This window comes from Neoarius graeffei, chromosome 4 (assembly GCF_027579695.1).
Source record: "Neoarius graeffei isolate fNeoGra1 chromosome 4, fNeoGra1.pri, whole genome shotgun sequence".
In the NCBI taxonomy this organism is placed as follows: domain Eukaryota; kingdom Metazoa; phylum Chordata; class Actinopteri; order Siluriformes; family Ariidae; genus Neoarius; species Neoarius graeffei.
Genome location: NC_083572.1, coordinates 30,450,752 through 30,474,006, shown reverse-complemented (window position 1 = coordinate 30,474,006; position 23,255 = coordinate 30,450,752). Strand labels below are relative to the sequence as shown.

Sequence of the window (23,255 nt, the reverse complement as noted above, 5' to 3'; positions counted from 1 at the left end):
ACTCTTAATCCCATAAAATGAACTCTTAATCCCATCAGGTCAAGTCACAATTGGTATTTAATTGGTTTTTCACACATTCCAACACAGTTCTAAAACTGATTTTTACAACAGTTCCATTTATCTGATAGTTGACTCTGTTCAGTGTGTCTTGAAATTAACTCGTGCTATTTTACTCAGTTCAGAGCCACAACCCACTCTGTTACATAATTACTCAGAAATATTGCTCCAACTCCAAATTTTACTCTCTAAACTTAAAATTGAACAAAATTAACTATTTTGAGGAAAATACTTTTAACTCTGGAAAAAACTGCGCAGTCATTTTCCCTGTGTATGCACTACAGCGCATGCATATCAACCGATCTGCTCATAATAAATAGAAGAAATATTTACACTTACTCGAGTTGATCTGTGGCTGGATCAAGTCAAAGTTAAAAAAACCAAAACAAAAAGGCACTGTTCATCATAAGTGTTGCAGTTATCAAGATTGAACTGAATCGCTGTCCTGAATCAAGAACTGAATCATGAATTGATTTACTGTCCTGAAATTGAATCACTGTCCTGAATCATGAAATGAATCATGAATTGATTTACTGTCCTGAATTATCCGAAGCACATAAAAACTGTCTGCTGTCTCGCAACAAGTTTTACCTCCAAATAGCCTAAACTTTGTCTGACATATTTTATCTTGTTTATGGTGGGCGTTCCTGAGAGAAACCAATCGAAACCAAACGAGTGAAAGTGATTATCATGCCATTACCATGTGAATCGTCTTTTATGAATGCGTAATTGTGCACTCTGAGCTCCGCTTCAGGTGTGACTGAGTAAGGTGACAAGTTTTATGTTTCATCTAATTTAGGTAATTTAAAAACTATAATATTATTTGGCAGTGGGTACATAAGAAAGTATAAAGTTTCTGTCAATATGTTTATCATGCTTGTATGATGATAAACTCGTGAAGATATTTATCTCAATACATGACCTACCCATTCTAAACTTGTCGAGCTTCACCGGTGAAGCTCTCGACCCCAGAGGGTTAACCTTTCCTCGAAATTCTGTATCTGATGCACACTTAAACTGCCTCCCTCTGGGAAGCCACATCATTCTACACACATCCTAAATTGCTGACACGAGTCCAGTCCATAGTTAGTTAACATAAATTTGACATTTGGAGAAGGAGGGGTAGGTTTCAGGAGTTGTCCCAGTTTCTGATTGCTTTGTTCCTTTTTGTCCCATCTTACTTATATGTCGCAGAGGAACTGCAAAGACTGTGTTTTACTCTCACATTTACCCAAAACATGTCGTGATCACGATTTTTTTTACTTCTATTCATCAGTAACAGGTAGGTTTTGAGTTTAGCCCAAAACCTTACTTAAAAAAAGCAGAAAGGTTTTTTTTTGTCTCTCTCAGATTGATACGTATTTACCTTTTCAAAAATATGCACACAGATGGGTCCACTCATCTACATACACATTTCTTACAGTTCACTGCAACTTATAATCATTTGCCATTAATTTACAACAATAAAGGAGAAAGCTTTTCCTCACCACAAGTTCATTGGACATCAGTGGCAGTGGGGGATCCCCTGTCATCCATCAAACAGTCTATCTCCTGGGAGCTCATCAGACTCGATAATGATGTTTTCTCCTCAAAGGATCTGGAAATTCCCACTGCTTGTGAAATCCTGCCAACAAGACCCATGGATTGTGGGGGAAAAGTAATAAATTAACACCTTGAGACTGTTGGAAGAAAGCAAACAGAATCTGACTCTCTTATACTCTTGCAAGAGCAGGCTCTTGGCAGTGAATCACAGAGCATTTCACCCAGAGAAGCACTTCCTTTCTTCACGCACACCTTTTAATACAGTCCTGATGATCACCAGATGTTTTCCTGTTTCCCTTCTCTTGTTGGTCAGGGCATTCGGCCCTGGAATTGCTGCCTTGGAATTGCTCTCTGGGTGTGTGCCATGAATAACAATGCTATCTACACATACACATGCTTACCGGTACAACAACCTTGCAAAACAGAACAGCATGACACAGCAACAAAATTCCTTACCTTATATAGAGTTTTTTTTTCTGAAACTTGCTTCTCTAAAAATCACTACTCTGCAATTTTCCTCTACACCAGATGCATGTGCATCAATTACCTGGGCAAGAGACGGCACCAGGATGCACTATGGGAAGAAGGTAGACTCACAGAGGCAGTGTTCTGCTGGGAAAACTTGGGTTCTTGCATTCATGTGAATGTTACTTTGACATATACCACCTACCTAAACATTAGCTCCTTTTACACAGAGATCCCACAATATTGCTGGAAAGAAGACCTCTCAATATGCCAGCTTTGGTTGTTTACACTGAACCAGCATAAAGCCACACGAGTACGTTTTTATATAGAGTGACATAACAGAATGTCAGCATCTAGGGTGATGTAGAACACACTTCATGTTGGAAATACGAAGTGTTGAGGTGTTTTTGCTAGTCATTTTTGCGAGACATTTATAACACTCTTCAGATGCAAGCAATGTTGCTGGGCATCATAAAGAAACCTTTATTCATCACATGCACACTTCAAGCACAGTGAAATTCATCCTCTGCATTTAACCCATCTGAAGGAGTCAACACACGCACACAGAGCAGTGGGCAGCCACACCAGAGCGCCCGGGGAGCAGTCAGGGGTCAGGTACCTTGCTCAAGGGCACCTCAGCCCAGGGCTGCCCCACGTCAACCTAACTGCATGTCTTTGAATTGTGGGGGAAAACGGAGCACCTGGAGGAAACCCACACAGACACGGGGAGAACATGCAAACTCCACACAGAAAGGCCCTCTCTGGCCGCTGGGTTCGAACCCGGAACCTTCTTGCTGTGAGGCGACTGTGCTAACCACTACACCACCGTGCCGCCCCATCATGTTTGTGTGATCAGAAATTTGGTGGAGGAGAAATTGGAGAGAAGTGGGAGAAATTTGAGGCAGAAAGGCACGTGGACCTGAGAGGCTGTAGATGGAGATGTCTGAATTTTCACTGGTCTCAGAAAGAATAATATCAATGTCAAAAATGTCACACACCAATCCTGCAATGCCGGCTTGTACCTTTTAAATATTTATAGAAATACTTATGCAATCACAAATTTTCACATTTATTTTATTTGAAAGTAATTTTGCAAACAATGTTGACTTTAATCCGGTGTCAAGATTATTGCCCATGTTACAGAATGTGCACAAATTCAGAAAAGTACATTGAGATTTTGGAACGACATATGTTGCCTTCAAGACAACATTGTTTCCAGGGATATTTCAACAAGGCAATGCAAAACCACTGTGGCAGTGGGGGCATGGTCAAACATTCATTTGTTAAGCGAGAGTGGGGTCAGGGAAGATGAGTGGTAAAGTGGTAAACACCTGTTGTCAATTTATGTTGTGTGTGTCAGTTGCACTGATGACAGAGTCGAAAAAAGGAGGGAGAGAACGAAGAGCCGAAGTCTCTCCTGACTAGTGTGTGTGTGTGTGTGTGTGTGTGTGTGTGTGTGCATACGCACAACAAACTTGAGTCAGTTAAGCTGAAAAGCAAAATAATCAAAAATAAGACTGTGTTTGACATAATTTCAAACCTGTCTGTGCTTCAGCATTCCACCCACCTCAGGGACATATTGACAGTGGTGCTGAAACCCAGGAATACTGAAGGGAACCACCCATGGAGTCCTCCCCACTCAAGGAGCTCATCCATGCTCTTGCTGCTGACCAACAGAGCCAGGACCAAGCACTGATTGGCCACTGATTGGAACAAGAGCTGTGCTTTGAAGCCTTGCTGCTGGCCCAACAGGAAGACCGCCATGTGTTCTGGCACCTGCTCGCATTGGCAAGGCCCTTGAACACCACTGCTGCAGACCCTCCCCACGTCACTCTCATGAAGGTGAGGTTGCACGACAACCATGAAGCCTTCATTGCGCTGTTTGAACAAGCAGCAGAGGCATGGGGTGGCCGATTGAGCAACGCGTTCCTTGTCTATTGCCACTCCTGTCCAGAGAAGCCCAGCTTGCCGTACAAGAGTTCCCTGCCAACAGTTAGTTCAACTGTGCCGACTTGAAGTGAGCCATCCTACAGTATGTCGGCCATTTCCTGAAACAACACAGTCAGTGCTTCTGCACGCTGACACCGAAGGAAGTTGGCTGGCCATTCGCCTTCAGTCAACAGCTCTGGGATGCCTGCCAGCGGTGGCTGAGGGCAGAAGACCACGACACTGAGAGGATCATTTAAGTGGTGGCGCTGGAGCAGTTGATCGCATGGCTACCAGAAGGGAGAGTGGAGTGGGTACAGTGCCACTGCCTGGCATCGCTGGATTGAATGATTGAGTTGGCAGAGGACCATTTGGCAGCAGTTCCAGCAGCAGGCAGACAACCTGCCTCTTCTTGTTCTCTCTCTCCTCCTCCCTCTCCCCCCTCTCCTTTTCCTGTCCCCACCCCATTCCCCCACTATGGAAATGGGGGCCAGCCCTCCCGCAGCTGGCTCGCCATGCCCATGGTGTCCCCCTCCCTTCTGTCCCTACTGTGTCTTCTCCCCCTCATGTGAGTGATCCCCAAAACACCAGTGCAGAGGTGAAGCTTTGGCCGGTATGCTGGCACTGCAGGGAACCTGGGCATTTCCAGGGCTAGTGCTCTGTGATGGAGGTGGGAGCCATGGCCCAGATCCCCAAAATACCAGAGACCACCCGTCTGGAGTGTATCGCATACAGGCTGGAGTGCATCGCATACAGGTGAGTGTTCAAAGGGAAACATAGGGAACTCATATTCCCTGCGACTCATTTTAACCCAATGGCTGGACACTTGGGTCAGGATAAGACACTAGCCCGAATAATGGCCTTGTTCTTTTGGCCAGGGATTTGTGAGGATGTCTGTAGGTGGGGTGTGGCATGCCACAAATGCCAGCTGGTGAATCCAGCAGCCACTCCAAAAGTGCCCTTGCACCATCTCCCCCGATCAAGATCCCCTTCAAAAGAATTGGTATGGATCTCGTTAGCCCTTTAGATTGGTCAGCACAAGGATATCGCTTTATTTTAATCCTAGATGTCTATGCAATGCAACATCCAGAAGCAGTCCTGCTACATAACATTTCCAGATGCAATGTGGCAGAGGCACTGTTTGAAATGATTTACCAAGTCAGGATTCCCAAGGAAATCGTGACTGACCAAGGCGCTACATTCATGTCACACACACTCTGCGAGCTGTATGAGTTATTACAGTAGGAATTAAATCCATTTGCACCAGCATTTATCACCTACAAACAGACGACCTGATAGAATGATTTAACCAAACTCTTAAAAATTTAATTCAGAAGTTTGTAAGCAAAGACGCATGTAATAGAAAGAAATGGCTCGAGCCCCTGTTATTCGCAGTATGAAAGGTCCCACAAGCTTCCACGGGATTCTCCCCCTTCAAATTATTATATGGGTGTAAGCCTCTTGGCATTTTGGGCATGCTGCAGGAAAATTAGGCAGAGGGACCTTCAAACAGTAAAAATTAAATTCGGTATGTTCTCGACCTGTGCACAAAGCTCCACACACTCAGTCACTTAACCCAGGAGAATTTACAGTAGGCACAAGAATGTCAAGCCCGGCTGTACAACAGGGTTGCATGCTTTAGACAGTTCAAACCGGCAGATAAAGTGCTCACAGAACAAATCACTAAGTGGCAAGGGCCCTTTGAGATCACATGGAGAATCGGGGACATCGACTATGAGGTGAGGTGAACAGATATGGGTGGGGCACTACAAATATACCATCTCAACCTATTAAATCATTGGAACGAGGGGGTCCCCATGGCATTGGCGTCAGTAGTTCTGGAGAGAGTGGAACTGGGGCTGGAGGTAAAAACGAAAGTAACTACTCAAGCCACTTCAGTCCCCTGTGGAGACCACCTCTCACCGGCCCAACTCGCAGAGGTTGCCAGGTTGCAAGCGGAGTTTTCCAACGTGTTCTCTCCCCTTCCTGGCTGCATTCACCTCAAAGAGCACCACATTGGCATGCCCCCAGAGGTGGTGGTGCATAGCCACCCATACTGCTTGCCCAAACACAAGAAAGCAGTGGTTCAGGATGGACTCACGGCCATGCTTGAAATGGGAATAATTGAGGAGTCCCACAGTGATTAGAGCAGCCTGGTGGTCCTGGTCCCCAAGACCGACAGGTCTGTCCAGTTCTGTGTGGACTATAGAAAAGTCAATGCAGTGTCTAAATCCAATGTGTACCCAGTTTCCTCGCATTGATGAATTGTTCAATCGATAAGGCTCTGCTCACTTTTATTTGACACTGGATTTGCAAAGAGATTTTGGCAGATCCTTTTGACTCTTCTATCCTGAGAGAAAACAGCCTTTTCCACACTATTTGGCTTACACCAATTCATCATGCTTCCTTTTGGGTTATTTGGTACTCCTACTATGTTCCAGTGGCTCATGGACAAACTCCTCCACCCCCATGATGCCTATGCTGCAGCCTACTGTGGCAGCGGGGGCGTGGTCAAGCGCCGGTCTGTGACAGGAGGGCGGAGTCAGGGAAGGTAAGTGACAGAATCACTTCACCTGAGAGCAATTAACCTGTTTGTGTGTCTTCCCAGCAACCACGCCCTATATAAGGAGAGAGAGAGAGCAGAGGAAGTGAGCTCTCTCCTGCACCAGACGACTTGTGTGTGTGTGTGTCTCTGGGTGACTGGGAGTGTGTGTGTTTAACTGAAAAGGAGCACAATAAATAGTTTTTTTGAACTCAGTTCTGTCCTGCCGTACTTCTGTGCTCCACCCACCTGCTCTGACCTCTACAGTGGTGCCGAAACCCGGGATCTGGAGCACAGCAGCCTCTCAGCCCCATGGAGTCCTCCCCATTTGCTGAACTGGTCCACGCCCTTGCCACGGCCCAGCAAAGCCAGCACCAGGTGCTACTCACCCTCCGAAAGGAGCAAGAAGAGCGGTTCGAGGCCCTGGTGTTGGCCCAACAAGAAGATCGACAGGCGTTCGTGCACCTCCTCGCGTCGGCGGGGTCCACCAGCGCTCCTGCCGCGGGCCCGTCTCCCCTCACTGTCACCAAGATGGGCCCGCAGGATGACCCCGAGGCGTTCATCACGCTCTTTGAGCAAGTCGCCGAAGCCTCGGGGTGGCCGATGGAGCAGCGCGCGGCGCGCCTCCTCCCCCTGCTCACGGGAGAAGCACAGCTGGCCGCGCTACAGCTCACCGCCGACCGCCGGCTGGCCTACGCGGACCTCCGCCAGGCCGTCCTCCAGCGCGTGGGGCGCACTCCAGAACAGCAGCGCCAGCGCTTCCGCGCGCTGCGCTTGGAGGAAGTCGGCCGGCCGTTCGCGTTTGGCCAGCAGCTCCGGGATGCCTGCTGGTGGTGGCTGAGGGCCAACAACCGCGACGCCGAAGGAATCCTCGACCAGGTGGCGCTGGAACAGTTCGTCGCTCGCTTGCCAGCAGGAACTGCGGAGTGGGTCCGGTGCCACCGCCCGGCGTCGCTGGATCAGGCAGTCGAGCTGGCGGAGGACCATTTGGCGGCTGTCCCGGCGGCAGGATGGCAGAGGGCATCTTCTCTTCTCTCCTCTTCTCTCTCTCTCTCCCCCTCCTCCTGTGTCCCGTCCTCGCCCCATTCCCCCACCGCGGAGGCGGGGGCTGGCCCCACCCCAGCCGGCCCGCCGCACCCGCGGTGCCCTCCCGTTTCTCCCTTCTGTGTCTGTCTCTCCCCCACCTCAGGTGAGTGAACCCCAGATCACCGGTGCAGAGGGAAAGCCCGGGCCGGTTGGCTGGCGCTGCGGGGAGCCGGGCCACCTTCAACAGCAGTGCACGACAATGGAAGTGGGCGCGGTGGTTCGGATCCCCGATGCGCCAGAGGCCGCCCTCGATCGGGCCGGAGCGTATCGCATACCGGTGAGTATCCAAGGGGCTACATATCAGGTGTTGGTGGATTCTGGTTGTAATCAGACCTCAATTCGCCAAAGCCTGGTTCAAAACGAGGCATTGGGGGGAGCACAAGGGGTGAGGGTGTTGTGTGTGCACGGGGATGTTCACCGCTACCCTTTGGTGTCGGTCCACATTATTTTCAGAGGGGAAAAATTTATAGTGAAGGCAGCGGTTAATCCTCGCCTTACCCACTCTTTAATTTTGGGGACTGATTGGCCGGGATTTCGGGGTTTAATGACGCGCCTAGTAGAGAGTGGGTCCTGCCAGTTGACAGGGGGAGGTCCCGGTGTCGCTTTGGCGGGAGCAGCTGTCACAGAGCCGTCTACCTCATCTCCGCGTCAGAGTGAGGAGCCGCCGGCCCCTCCTCTCTCTATTGGGGAATCCCTCACGGATTTCCCATTAGAGCAGTCGCGAGATGAGACTCTGCGGCATGCGTTTGACCAAGTGAGAGTAATCGATGGTCAAACGCTCCAGCCGAACGCCACCCCGTCCTTCCCCTACTTCGCGATTATGAAGGATAGATTATACCGAGTGACGCAGGACACTCAAACTAAAGAGCGAGTCACGCAGCTTTTGATTCCAAAGAGCCGCCGGGAATTGGTATTCCAGGCAGCTCACTTTAATCCCATGGCTGGACACTTGGGGCAGGATAAAACACTAGCCCGAATAATGGCCCGATTCTATTGGCCGGGGATTCGCGGCGATGTCCGTACGTGGTGTACGGCATGCCGCGAATGCCAGTTAGTAAATCCAGCGGCCATTCCAAAAGTGCCTTTGCGACCTCTACTGTTAATCGAGACCCTGTTTGAGAGAATTGGGATGGATCTCGTTGGGCCATTAGATCGGTCAGCACGAGGGTACCGCTTTATATTAGTTCTGGTGGACTATGCAACGCGATACCCAGAAGCAGTGCCTCTGCGCAATATCTCAGCACGCAGTATTGCAGAGGCACTCTTCCGTGTCATCTCCCGAGTTGGAATCCCGAAAGAGATTCTGACTGACCAAGGCACTACGTTTATGTCACGAACACTGCGCGAGCTGTATGGGTTATTGGGGATTAAGCTGATCCGCACCAGTGTATATCACCCACAAACCGACGGTTTAGTGGAACGGTTCAACCGCACCCTCAAAAATATTATTAAGAAATTCGTAAGTGAGGACGCACGTAATTGGGATAAGTGGCTTGAACCCTTGCTGTTCTCAGTGCGAAAGGTCCCCCAAGCCTCCACGGGGTTCTCCCCGTTCGAATTATTATATGGGCGTAAGCCGCGCGTCATCCTGGACGTGCTGCGGGAAAATTGGGAGGAGGGACCTTCACAAAGTAAGAACGAAATTCAGTACGTTATGGACCTGCGTGCAAAACTCCACACGCTCACCCACCTAACTCAGGAGAATTTGCGGCAGGCCCAGGAACGGCAAGCCCGCCTGTACAACAAGGGTACGCGCCTTAGAGAGTTCACACCGGGAGATAAAGTACTCATACTGTTGCCCACGTCGAGCTCCAAATTGATCGCCAAGTGGCAAGGGCCCTTTGAGGTCACACGGTAAGTCGGGGACGTCGACTATGAGGTGAAGCGAACAGACGGGTGGGGCACTACAGATCTACCACCTCAATCTGCTAAAACTCTGGAACGAGGAGGTCCCCGTGGCGTTGGTGTCGGTAGTTCCGGAGAAGGCGGAGCTGGGGCCGGAGGTTCAAAAAGGGACATTGGCATCACGTACCTCTCCGGTCCCCTGTGGAGACCACCTCTCCCCGACCCAACTAATGGAGGTCGCCCAGTTGCAGGCCGAGTTTTCGGATGTGTTCTCGCCCCTGCCCGGTCGCACTAACCTCATAGAACACCACATAGAGACGCCCCCGGGGGTGGTAGTGCATAGCCGCCCTTACAGGCTACCCGAACACAAAAAAAAGGTGGTTCGGGAAGAACTTCAGGCCATGCTCGAAATGGGCATCGTCGAGGAGTCCCACAGTGACTGGAGCAGCCCGGTGGTCTTGGTTCCCAAGGCCGACGGCTCGGTCCGGTTCTGTGTGGACTATAGAAAAGTCAACGCGGTGTCTAAATTCAATGCCTACCCAATGCCTCGTATTGATGAGCTGCTTTATCGACTAGGCACGGCTCGCTTTTACTCGACACTGGATTTGACGAAGGGATATTGGCAGATCCCCTTGACTCCATTATCCCGGGAGAAAACGGCCTTTTCCACACCATTCGGCTTACACCAGTTCGTCACACTTCCGTTTGGGCTGTTTGGGGCGCCCGCTATGTTTCAGCGGCTGATGGACAGGGTCCTCCGGCCCCACGCCACCTATGCGGCCGCGTATTTAGATGATATTATCATTTATAGTAATGACTGGCAGCGGCACCTGCAACACCTGAGGGCCGTCCTTAGGTCGCTGAGGTGGGCGGGACTCACTGCCAACTCAAAGAAGTGTGTGATTGGGCAGGTGGAAGTACGGTATCTGGGCTTCCACTTGGGCAACGGGCAGGTGCATCCCCAAATTAATAAGACAGCAGCGATTGCAGCCTGCCCGAGGCCCAAGACCAAAAAGGGGGTGAGACAGTTCCTGGGGCTGGCTGGCTACTATCGTAGGTTTATACCTACTTATTCGGACGTCACCAGCCCGCTGACTGACCTCACTAAAAAGGGGGCGCCAGATCCGGTCCAGTGGACGGAGCAGTGTCAGCGGGCTTTCTCTGAGGTAAAGGCTGCACTGTGTGGGGGGCCACTTTTACACTCCCCTGACTTCTCTCTCCCTTTTACGTTACAGACGGATGCGTCGGACAGAGGGCTGGGGGCCGTTTTGTCCCAGCAGGTGGAGGGGGAGGACCGCCCGGTCCTGTACATCAGTCGGAAGCTGTCAGTGCGTGAGGGGCGCTACAGCATGATTGAGAAGGAGTGCCTGGCGATCAAGTGGGCGGTCCTTGCCCTCCGTTACTACCTGCTGGGGCGCCCTTTCACCCTCTGTTCAGACCACGCACCCCTCCAGTGGCTCCACCGCATGAAGGATGCCAATGCGCGGATCACCCGTTGGTATCTGGCACTCCAACCCTTCAACTTCAAGGTGGTCCACAGGCCTGGGGCGCAGATGGTCGTGGCGGACTTCCTCTCCCGTCAAGGGGGGGGGAGTCGGCTGCAGGCCGGACGGGCGCCCGGCCTGAGTCGGGCGGTGGGGGTATGTGGCAGCGGGGGCGTGGTCAAGCGCCAGTCTGTGACAGGAGGGCGGAGTCAGGGAAGGTAAGTGACAGAATCACTTCACCTGAGAGCAATTAACCTGTTTGTGTGTCTTCCCAGCAACCACGCCCTATATAAGGAGAGAGAGAGAGCAGAGGAAGTTAGCTCTCTCCTGCACCAGACGACTTGTGTGTGTGTGTGTGTCTCTGGGTGACTGGGAGTGTGTGTGTTTAACTGAAAAGGAACACAATAAATAGTTTTTTTGAACTCAGTTCTGTCCTGCCGTACTTCTGTGCTCCACCCACCTGCTCTGACCTCTACACCTACATAGACAACATTGTTATACAACCCCGATTCCAAAAAAGTTGGGACAAAGTACAAATTGAAATAAAAACGGAATGCAATGATGTGGAAGTTTCAAAATTCCATTTTTTATTCAGAACAGAACATAGATCTCATATCATCTCATTATCTCTAGCCGCTTTATCCTTCTACAGGGTCGCAGGCAAGCTGGAGCCTATCCCAGCTGACTATGGGCGAAAGGCGGGGTACACCCTGGACAAGTCGCCAGGTCATCACAGGGCTCAGAACATAGATGACATATAAAATGTTTAAACTGAGAAAATGTATCATTTAAAGAGAAAAATTAGGTGATTTTAAATTTCATGACAACACCACATCTCAAAAAAGTTGGGACAAGGCCATGTTTACCACTGTGAGACATCCCCTTTTCTCTTTACAACAGTCTGTAAATGTCTGGGGACTGAGGAGACAAGTTGCTCAAGTTTAGGGATAGGAATGTTAACCCATTCTTGTCTAATGTAGGATTCTAGTTGCTCAACTGTCTTAGGTCTTTTTTGTCGTATCTTCCATTTTATGATGCACCAAATGTTTTCTGTGGGTGAAAGATCTGGACTGCAGGCTGGCCAGTTCAGTACCCAGACCCTTCTTCTACGCAGCCATGATGCTGTGATTGATGAAGTATGTGGTTTGGCATTGTCATGTTGGAAAATGCAAGGTCTTTCCTGAAAGAGACGTCATCTGGATGGGAGCATATGTTGCTCTAGAACCTGGATATACCTTTCAGCATTGATGGTGTCTTTCCAGATGTGTAAGCTGCCCATGCCACACACACTAATGCAACCCCATACCATCAGAGATGCAGGCTTCTGAACTGAGCGCCGATAACAACTTGGGTCAGCCTTCTCCTCTTTAGTCCGAATGACACGGCGTCCCTGATTTCCATAAAGAACTTCAAATTTTGATTCGTCTGACCACAGAACAGTTTTCCACTTTGCCACAGTCCATTTTAAATGAGCCTTGGCCCAGAGAAGAAGTCTGTGCTTCTGGATCATGTTTAGATACGGCTTCTTCTTTGAACTATAGAGTTTTAGCTGGCAACGGCGGATGGCACGGTGAAGTGTGTTCACAGATAATGTTCTCTGGAAATATTCCTGAGCCCATTTTGTGATTTCCAATACAGAAGCATGCCTGTATGTGATGCAGTGCCGTCTAAGGGCCCGAAGATCACGGGCACCCAGTATGGTTTTCCGGCCTTGACCCTTACGCACAGAGATTCTTCCAGATTCTCTGAATCTTTTGATGATATTATGCACTGTAGATGATGATATGTTCAAACTCTTTGCAATTTTACACTGTCGAACTCCTTTCTGATATTGCTCCACTACTTGTTGGCACAGAATTAGGGGGATTGGTGATCCTCTTCCCATCGTTACTTCTGAGAGCTGCTGCCACTCCAAGATGCTCTTTTTATACCCAGTCATGTTAATGACCTATTGCCAATTGACCTAATGAGTTGCAATTTGGTCCTCCAGCTGTTCCTTTTTGTACCTTTAACTTTTCCAGCCTCTTATTGCCCCTGTCCCCACTTATTTGAGATGTGTTGCTGTCATGAAATTTCAAAATTGACATTTGATATGTTGTCTATGTTCTATTGTGAGTACAATATCAGTTTTTGAGATTTGTAAATTATTGCATTCTGTTTTTATTTACAATTTGTACTTTGTCCCAATGTTTTTGGAATCGGGGTTGTATATAGCAATGATTGGCCATGGCACCTAGAACACCTTAGGGCTGTCCTGGAGTCGCTGAAGTGTGTGGGCAGCTAGAAGTATGGTATCTGCGTTTCCACTTGGGTCATGGGCAGGTCCATCCCCAAATTGACAAGACCACAGTGATTGCGGCCTGTCTGAGGCCCAAGACCAGTGGCGATCCTAGAGTGATTTACTCCCCAGGCGAAACCCCCTGCTGGCGCCCCCGCCCATCTTGTTTTTTTGGGGGGGGGGGTTTTGGGGGGGGGACCTTTTTTTTGGGGGACCATTTTTTTTTTCCGCGCCCGCGCTCGTGCCCCCCCCCCCCCCCCCCCCCGCGTTGGGCTCTGTATTAGCCAACAGAATGTTAACAGCTTTACATGGTCATTTAAACATTTCTCGTCGTGTGTTGTACGTCGCGGACACGGCCTGTTATAAATTTACTGTTACCAGAATGGCAATGATCAAGTCGTAATGTATTACTTAAGACTCTGTGTAATGTCATAGTAGTGTAGTACTATGGTAGTAAAGTCTTTTTGATGACTAGTACAACGTTCCGCTGGCGGGATTGTGCATATTATGGGGCTACGACAAGTTAGGCACACACACACACTGATGACGTCACCTGTGCAACTTTGGTATTGGGCTTCCCCATCCAAAATGTTCACACACACACACCCTGCCCGTCTTGTTTTTTTTTCGGGGTTTTTTTGGGGGGGACCTTTTTTTGGGGGGGACCATTTTTTTTTTCGCACCCGCGCTCGTATAGCCCCCCCCCCCCCGCGATGCTGCCCTGGGCGGCTGCCCGGTCAGACCGCCCCCAGGACCGCACCTGCCCAAGACCAAAAAGGGTGTGAGACAGTTCTTGGGGCTGGCTGGCTACTATTGCAGGTTCATACCTAACTATTCAGATGTCACCAGCCCACTGACTGATCTCACTAAAAAGGGAGTACCAGATCTGGTCCAGTGCATGGGGCAGTGCCAACAGGCCTTCACCAAGGTAAAAGCTGCAGTGTGTGTGGGGGGGGCACTTTTACACTCTCATGACTTCTCTCTCCCTTTTATTTTACAGACGGATGCATTGGACAGAGGGCTGGGGCCATTCTGTCCCAGGAGGTGGAGGGTGAGGAATGTCTGGTGCTGTACATCAGCTCTTGATGCAAGAGAGTAAGTACAGCACCATCGAGAAAGCATCCCTGGCCATCAAGTGGGTGGTCCTCAACCTCCAGTACTACCTGCTGGGGCATCCTTTCACCCTCTGTTCGGATCACATTCTGCTTCGGTGGCTACACCACCTGAAAGATGCTAATACATGGATCACCCATTGCTATCTAGCCCTCCAGCCTTTCAAATTCGAGGTGGTCCATAGGCACAGATGATGGTGGCGGACTTTCTGTCCCATCAGAGGGGGGAGTCCGCTGCAGGCTGGACGGCTGCCTGGCCTGAGTCAGGTGGTAGGGATATGTGGCAGCAAGGGCGTGGTCAAGCATCGGTTTGTGAAGTGAGTGTGTGTGTGTGTGTGTGTGTCTGTTCCAGTGAAAAGGAGGAAGAGAGTGAAGAGGCGAGTTCTCTCCCAGCCAGAGCACTTGTGTGTGTGTGTGTGTGTGTGTGTGTGTGTGTGTGTGTGTGTGTGTGTGTGTGTGTGTGTGTGTGTAAAACGAACTTGAGTCAGTTAAGCTGAAAAGCAAAATAAAAAATAAAAGACTGTGTTTGACATGATTTCCCATCTTCAGTATTCCACCTACCTCAGGGACATACAACAACCATATTCAACACACATTACAAAAGCATGGCTTCAGAAGAAGAGGTGCTTGTCCCCTCTGTCCCCAGTAGAGAATGTGTTGTGAATTTTGAAACAAAAAATGTCAATGATAACCTGTATTGTTGTATACCTTAAGATCTGTTTGCAGGAAGAATGGGACAAAATAACACCTAAAGTAGCTCATCACTTGGTGTCTTCAGTCCCTAAACATCATCTAAATGTTGTGAGAAAGAATGGCAACATTATAAAATGGGAAATTCTTTACCATCCAGACTTTTTTTGAAATGTGTTGCAAGAATCAAAATTGAATTTTTTTTATTTAAAAAAAAATCAATGTAAAACATCAAATAATGTGCTGTTGTGTCATTTTGAGTGCATGCAGATCAAAGATTGTTTTTCAGTCATTGTTTTCAGTTTTATCTTCATGTTCAACCCAACTTTTTCTGATTTGGGGTTGTACAAGTTGCAATTCTGATCTCTCTGATATTCGTCTATTGCTCCCAAACCCAAATGTCTTCAGTTTATAGAAAGAAAAGAACCGTCCTTTTTTTATTGGGAATAGTTTGATTTGACTGAATGTGCCTTGCTGTCCTCTCCAGCAATGTGCTACCGTGTCTGTTTTCTTTGCCCCTGCAACTACATCAACAGGCAGTGTTGCAATAACAGCTCAGTTATATTGTCTATTTAACCAATTTTGATGCCCCACTCCTCTTACCCTGTCCATTTTTTATGCTTTCTCTCCTTAATGGCCTTCTTGCATGTAAGTATAACAGACTTATGCCTCCATTTTTGTTTTAATTTTCATATGTAATTTAAACCTAACTGCTGAATAATTGAAAGGGAAAGTGGGCTGGACACATCTTAACTTTATTACCTAGCACCCCCCCCCCCCCCCCCAAAAAAAAAAATGGTGTGGTATACTGCCCTGTGCAATGTTTTTTGCTGCCTAAACACCCAAGTTTAATTGCTTTTGAGGTACATTGAATCACAATCCTACATACCAAATGAAAACTTAATTTTGATTGTTAAACCTACTCTTCCACTGCAAATAAAAAAATTAATTTTCCAGACATGAAATCTGTTTGTCCTGGGTGCCTGGGCTTGTGATTTGCCCACTCCTGGTAAGAATGGTCAGTGATTTCTGCATATCACAGGAAAGACAATAATGCATTTTTGTGTTTATTAGCCTTACCCTTTTTATCCCTCTGTGGACTTGTGCTTTTTAACTAGTTTTATTTTATCATAGCAATCATAAGAATGTTGAAAGGTGTAACCACATTTTCTTATAAGAATGCATACTTTTTTCCTGATTCAACATCTTTTATATACAGAACATACACACATTCCATTGTATATCTTGTGTAAAAACACCTGTATAGTATGCAGGTTTATTTATAACAGCAAAAAAAAAATCTATAACTCCACTGGAACAGTGTGGAATTTAAAGGTACTCAATTCCAGTCCTTCAAATACCTTTTTAAAAGGTATGGATGTTCTCAAAAAGTTCTACATTCTCAAAATACTAAAGATCGAAAATGTCTTTGGACAAATTCCTTTATTCTCTGCAATAATGCATATTTGCAATCTACCACATCACATTTCAAGTTTCCCCTTTTCATGATGCACTTAATGACTTTTAAAGTTAGCAGGAAAACCGAATCTTGACATGCTGACATTTTATACGTCAATTAAAATTATTTAATGTATTCTCAGCATAAAATACATTAGTTGGTTGTAATGGAGAACTTGAGAACATATAATACAGTACTATTAGCTTTTCAGGCTAATACAGACCCCAGTACTGTATGTTTGGTTTTTTTTGGTGTCTGTGAGCCAAACACTGAGTCCTGAAAAGCTGTATTAGCTTTTCAGGCTAATACAGACCCCAGTACTGTATGTTTGGTTTTTTTGGTGTCTGTGAGCCAAACACTGAGTCCATGCAGAAGAGGATTTTCACCTCACTGACATAACACAATATTATCTCACTGCTGCCATATTGTGTCAAACAGTTCTACATAATCTCATCTCTCCATTCTCCTGCAGTGTTTGACCAACTAGATCTTGTCACATATGAAGAAGTTGTGAAGTTACCCGATTTCAAGAGAAAAACACTGGTTTTATTAGGTAAGTCGCTGAATGATATTTACTGTGTGTGTGGACGTGTCTACTATCCTGCTATAATGTTGCTCTCTGCAGGAGCCCATGGCGTCGGCAGGCGACACATCAAGAATACACTTATCGCAAAGCACCCAAACAGATTTGCTTACCCCATCCCACGTAAGTCTTTAGAGAATACCTATCCAGTTGTTTACTGGTTGACATTGCCACCAGTAGTGAGCAAACAGAGATTTACTGCATGCTGCTGCACATTCCGGAAGAATGATTAGGCTTAATTCAAACCAAGAAATCATAAAATGAGGGAAAGGGATTTGAGGAACATTTATGGATTATTTACTGCTGAACTGTTACATTTGTCATCTTTTACTGTATGCTTATAAAGACATTAAAAATTGAAAATAATTTAATTGAGGCAGAGAAAGATTGAAGATTTTAGTTGAGCTGAGATGATTAATAGAAAAAGTTAAAGATTTATAACAGCTATGTTTTTAAGCCCCTGAATATAATCTATAATATATATTTTTGCTAATAAAGTTCTGTCATATTACCACAAATGATCAAGAACAGTGCAAACAGCAAAATTCTTCAGTGCATCCAGTCATTTGACTCTTCTGCTCATTCTCTGCTACAATATGAGAACACGAGATTTATTTGTGTTTATGTATTTTCTCCACTTTCTTGGTTCAGACAGTACCCCCAAGGGCAGATATTCCCATTATGTTGGCATAAACACTGATGTATGCTGCCACAAATGCTTGCAAATTTGTGGCTGCAGCCATTATAAATCAGGACTTATACAGTTTGCAGTATATAAACTCATGGATCTTCCCTCAAATTTCCCAGACACAACCAGACCTCCTAAAAAGGATGAGGAAAATGGCAAGAATTACTACTTTGTGTCACAGGACCAGATGATGCAGGACATCTCAAACAATGAGTACTTGGAGTATGGGAGCCATGAGGATGCTATGTATGGCACACGTTTGGAGACCATCCGAAAGATCCACAAACAGAGCATGATCTCCATCTTGGATGTAGAGCCACAGGTACCAGATAAATTGTTTCCTGACTAATTGTGGTGATATTGTGTTGCTTTGGATAGTAATGTGTTACTGGTAATTCTGTGGTTTTTGACAGGCACTGAAAGTTTTGTGGACAGCTGAATTTGCTCCCTATGTTGTTTTCATTGCTGCGCCTACTGTCACCCCTGATATGAATGAGGTGAGTACTATTTTCCTCCAATTCACATAAGCAAAATTTTCTCTCACTTTTGGTACTTATAACCCATTGCTAAAGTTTCAGCTTGTTTCTTTTCACTTAATTTCAATCATGCTTTTGTCTGCTTACAACTGCATTGATTCTAAAAATACGATCTAGTCTTTCTAACCTCAGGACGTTCTGAACTTGTTTGTGGCTCATTGCATGCTACATGTGTCAGTCATTTTGCATGTTGTTTCTTTGACACTTTTATATTTCCTGTCACTGCACTCAACTCCCAAGGTGGTGCAAAAAACCACCTGCAAGTACATGACATGTAGGCTTTGCATCCATGTTTAAAACTCTGTTTCTATAACCCCTTCGGACACAAGGAAAAATGCTATGGAACGTCGTGCACAATTGTACACATTCCGTCTGAAGGGGATAAGCTAGACGCCTTCAAGCTTATGCACAAAGTACTAACGTTTACAGGCTTTTATTCCAACCAACCAGGAGGCAATGGTGACGAAAATTAACTGATTAAACAAGTGGAATTAAGTATGGCTCTTGCTTGCTTGGAATGAAAGCCTGCAGCCACACTGGCACTTTAAGGATAAGATTGACGATCCCTATTATAAGCCATCAACACACACAACTGTGGCTTTTATATATAATGTTTACAGTTGTGCACATCCATAGGACAAAATGAAGAAAGCACACAATGGTAATTTATAGCTTCTGAGTGGTGCAACAGGAAAAAATTTACCCTATTGTCCAAAGAACAAGTGGCCAGGAGTCCAAGAAAGCAAAATTGGCTATGGTCTCTGAGAGGGAGAGATGACATACTCTTAAATCACAGTAACACTAGACAATTGCAGGCATATGGGAAGTCATGCATGCAGAAGGCAAGTCCTCAAAGTGATTTACACTGGTCTGTGATGCAGCATGAGCAGCAGTTAAAAAAAAAAAACACAAACAAAAAAAATGCAGTTGGCTGAACAGATGGAGAACTTGATAGCCCTCGCTCCCCCTGGTCAATAGCTATTGTATGACTGGGAGAGCTGAATGGTGGGTGGGAAGGGAGGAATTCATTGAAAAAAAAGTAATTTATAGGATATAGTCAGGTCCAAAAGTATTTAGACAGTGACACAATTTTCAGGGATGAGAATGGGACATTTAAAAAAACTCTGAAATGTCTGCCAACTTTCCCACTTTTTTTTAATATTATATATGAATGTTTTCAAATTCAATGATGGTTTAAAACGTTTATAAACTTACTTTTATAACATTTAATAATCCCTAGTACTTATCAATCACTAATTCATAAGTAGTAATGATTAATAATCAATAATAATTACTATTACTACTAATTATTATTAGTGGTTGTTAATATTATTCTTATTATATTAAAAACACTGTTGTAGACGATAAGTAATAAAACTTTGTACAAATTATTTACACTGTACTATATTTAGAATTATTGTATTTTCTGGGTTTTTTTTAATTGAGTTTTGAAATAAAGGTTGCTTATATATTTATATTAAACTTGGTACAATAAACAAATATTAATTATGTAAAAGAATGATGCTAATCATTATTATTATTTCCTATAAGCCCCATTTTCCACCTGACTCTTGTGCGCATGCGCGAACCCCCCGCGTTTCACTCTGGAGTGCTTGACCTCTAACACACACACACACTTGCGCCTCGTGTCCATGAAAAGCCAGTTTCCCAGTCCGCCGTGTCCTCAGTGCTGCGTTACCGTCTTTAAACACATTTGTGCGATCCAGCGCTTTTTATCGCAAACGATTCTTCTCCTTATTTTGGGGGTATTTGTCATCCCCCAACCACTTGTCGTTAAACAGACATCTTCCCATAATTATCAACGCTTTCTAGCGCCTGCGTAAGCTACCTGCGTATCTCTCACTCTTCACAACCACCACACCACACCACACTGCCTCCTAACGTTAGTTCTTGATCTACGGAATGCATAGAAGACGCACAGAACCAATGCTGCCCCCAAAAGGTGCGCTGGTCACTTTTAAAATTACAGTAAAAAAAAAATACCCCAAACCGGATGGAGACATTTCACTCGTTCGGTCCAATATAAAATTTAATACCTCCCTTTCGAAAATTCCAGTCATTCCAAACAATTTAAGACGTTTTTAGGCCTTGAAAACCGAAAGTTGTATTTAAGACTTTTTAAGGACCCGCAGGACCTCGCCTCGCGCCGACCCTTACCCGAAATTTTCTCAACGGATTTACACGTTTCACAAAAATGACATTTTCAGCGGGAAAAACTCGGAATTCCGCGGATCCACAGAAAATTCTCATCCCTGAATTTTCATAAGTTTGCCTCTCTATACCACCAAAATTTATTTGAAATTAAGTTAAAGATGTGACTGAAGTGTAGACTAGTCAGCTTTAAGTCAAGGTTTTTAACAAAAAAAAAATTATATATATATATATATATATATATATATATATATATATATCTTAACCATTTAGGAATTAAAGCTATTTTTACATAGTCCCTCCATTTTCACAGGTTCAAAATTAATTGGAAAAACTAACAGTTGTAAATATAAGGATCATTTTAATACTTAGATGCAAATCCTTTGCAGTCAGTGACCACCTGAAGTCTGGAACTCTTGGACATCACCAAATGCTGCATTTTTGATGCTTTGCCAGGTCTTTACTGCAGTTTACTACAGTTGCTGCTTTTTTGTGGGTCTTTTTGCCTTTTATTTTGTCTTTAGTAAGTGAAAACCATGCTCGATTGGTTTGATTCAGCCATTTAAAAACATTCCTTTTTGTTCCAGCTAGCTTTCCAAGAGGGCAAGGTGCCAATAATTATTGTGGGCAATTTTTTGTGCATCTAGGGCAATTTTGCACACATCACTAAAACAAAGACTATCATGCAAGATTAGTCATAATGGGCAACTATACAAGGTAAATTACTTTTATAAAATAAAGTAAGCAAATCTAAACCTTTAGTTTATCAGTTTAATACAATGCTTCATAATATTATTGCAGAATTATTAATACCGTGCAGAACTCTACACACACATTTATTAAAAGTGACATCATCAGAGTTCACTAATAATTCTAACAAAAGCATTTGAAATGATTGTCTCTGCAACAGTCCCTGCATTCAGCTGCAGACCTCCATCCATCCATTATCTGTAGTCGCTCATCCTGTACAGGGTCACAGGCAAGCTGGAGTCTATCCCAGCTGACTATGGTCGAGAGGCAGGGTACACCCTGGACAAGTCGTCAGGTCATTGCAGGGCTGACGCAGAGACAAACACCCATTCGCACTCACACCTACGGTCAATTTTGAGCCACCAATTAGCCTAACCTGCATGTCTTTGGACTGTGGGAGAAACCAGAGCACCCGGAGGAAACCCCACACAGACACGGGGAGAATATGCAAACTCCACACAAAGGCCCTCGTCGGCCACTGGGCTCGAACCCAGGACCTTCTTGCTGTGAGGCAACAGTGCTAACCACTACGCCAGCATACCGCCCCCAGCTGCAGATCTGTTGGGAATAAATTTAATAAATCTGGATTTTTTTTCTAAACAGGCTGAATATTTATAAAATTTTGTCAAGCAGTGCAGGCTATTTTATATAAAAACTAACTCATCCTGAATGTAGACCTTGCAGCCAATTAACATCTCTGCTTTCAGGAGGCCCAGTCTAACTGCATTCAAAAAAAAAAATTATAGAAACACAAACTACATTTAATATTACTGTCCTGGTTAATACAATATTACAGAAAATTGCTGAATGCTGGCATTACTGCAAAGACAGATTTGATAAGTCCACCGACAGGTTTCCGCATTCAAATAATTAGTCAGTCAATTTGTGGAATTTTTTGAAGTAAATTAAATTAATTTCAAGGAAAAGTCTGAAAGATGATAAAGGATTCATTAGAGCTGACTGTCAGTATGGATCTAATCAGTTTAGCTTTGATCATATGTCTGTATTTTGCACAAATCACCGAAAACATGTTGAATTAGGATTGTTAGTTTTAATTCACATTTCCGCAAAAATATTAGAGAACACAGTTCTGTAAATGATCATTATCACATAAAATGAGATATTGGGCCAAATATATACCAGTAACATTAGGCCTATAGGTACAGCAACCTAACTGTAAAGATCTAACATTTAGATTTATTGCTGCATTAATATATTTAGGCACTGCCTAAAAGCGGCGCTCCGGATGAGTGTATGAGCAAAATATTTGCAAGAGCACAAAATCAACCTGAATAATAATAATAATAATAATAATAATAATAATAATAATAATAATAATAATATAACCTGACCAACCTTACATTTGTCCTAGGTCAGAATCAATTGAACCCATGAGTACAAAGACTCACTATTCCCCCACTATGGCTATTCAACTGAATGAATAAAACAAGAGACTGTGTACAAAAATAAAACACTTTAATGATTGCTTAACTAAAAAAAAAGATAATCAATCAATGAGCCACAAGATGTTATCAAAAACACTACAACGGGTCAAAGCCCCACTATTAATATGAATTGCCTTATAAAAAAAAAATTCAAATACACAAATCCAAAACAAAAAGAATTACCCCTAACAAGGGCACACACACAACAGGCAATAAGGGGCGAGGGGGAAAAAGACAAAAGAAGCCAGCCGGAGAAGAAAGCCCACAGGGGTGCAGCAAGATCATACACTACACTGCTAAACTACTATATTCAGCTCAGCACTACACCACACTCAAGCAGCAAGTGTACTACACCAGTAAGCACTATGACTAAGGTAACTATGCACCACACTCAAACAAGTATACTATATCTCGGGTCCCACAGGTCTTGAATTTTGTGTCTGCCAAGTGGCTGGCTTGTCCGACATACCCTCGTCTGCGATGGAAGTTGGGGTGGGAGCACCATGTGACGTTCTCTGCTGGCTGCCGCAGCCTCCAGGTGAGTCTTAGCATGCACTGCAGTGAGATGTTCTTTATGGGTAGTGACACAGTCAGC

At 45.2% G+C, this 23,255-nt stretch overlaps 1 protein-coding gene across 1 annotated transcript in view; it reads left to right on the top strand.

The window, feature by feature from the left end:
- LOC132884556 (peripheral plasma membrane protein CASK-like) overlaps nucleotides 1-23,255 on the top strand; it is an 86,382-nt gene that overhangs the window by 5,143 nt on the left and 57,984 nt on the right. Inside the window, exons 2-5 of the mRNA XM_060918415.1 lie at nucleotides 16,959-17,039; nucleotides 17,112-17,192; nucleotides 17,877-18,079; nucleotides 18,171-18,254. Coding sequence (XP_060774398.1) covers nucleotides 16,959-17,039; nucleotides 17,112-17,192; nucleotides 17,877-18,079; nucleotides 18,171-18,254 — 449 coding nt within the window. The remainder of the gene's footprint in view (nucleotides 1-16,958; nucleotides 17,040-17,111; nucleotides 17,193-17,876; nucleotides 18,080-18,170; nucleotides 18,255-23,255) is intronic.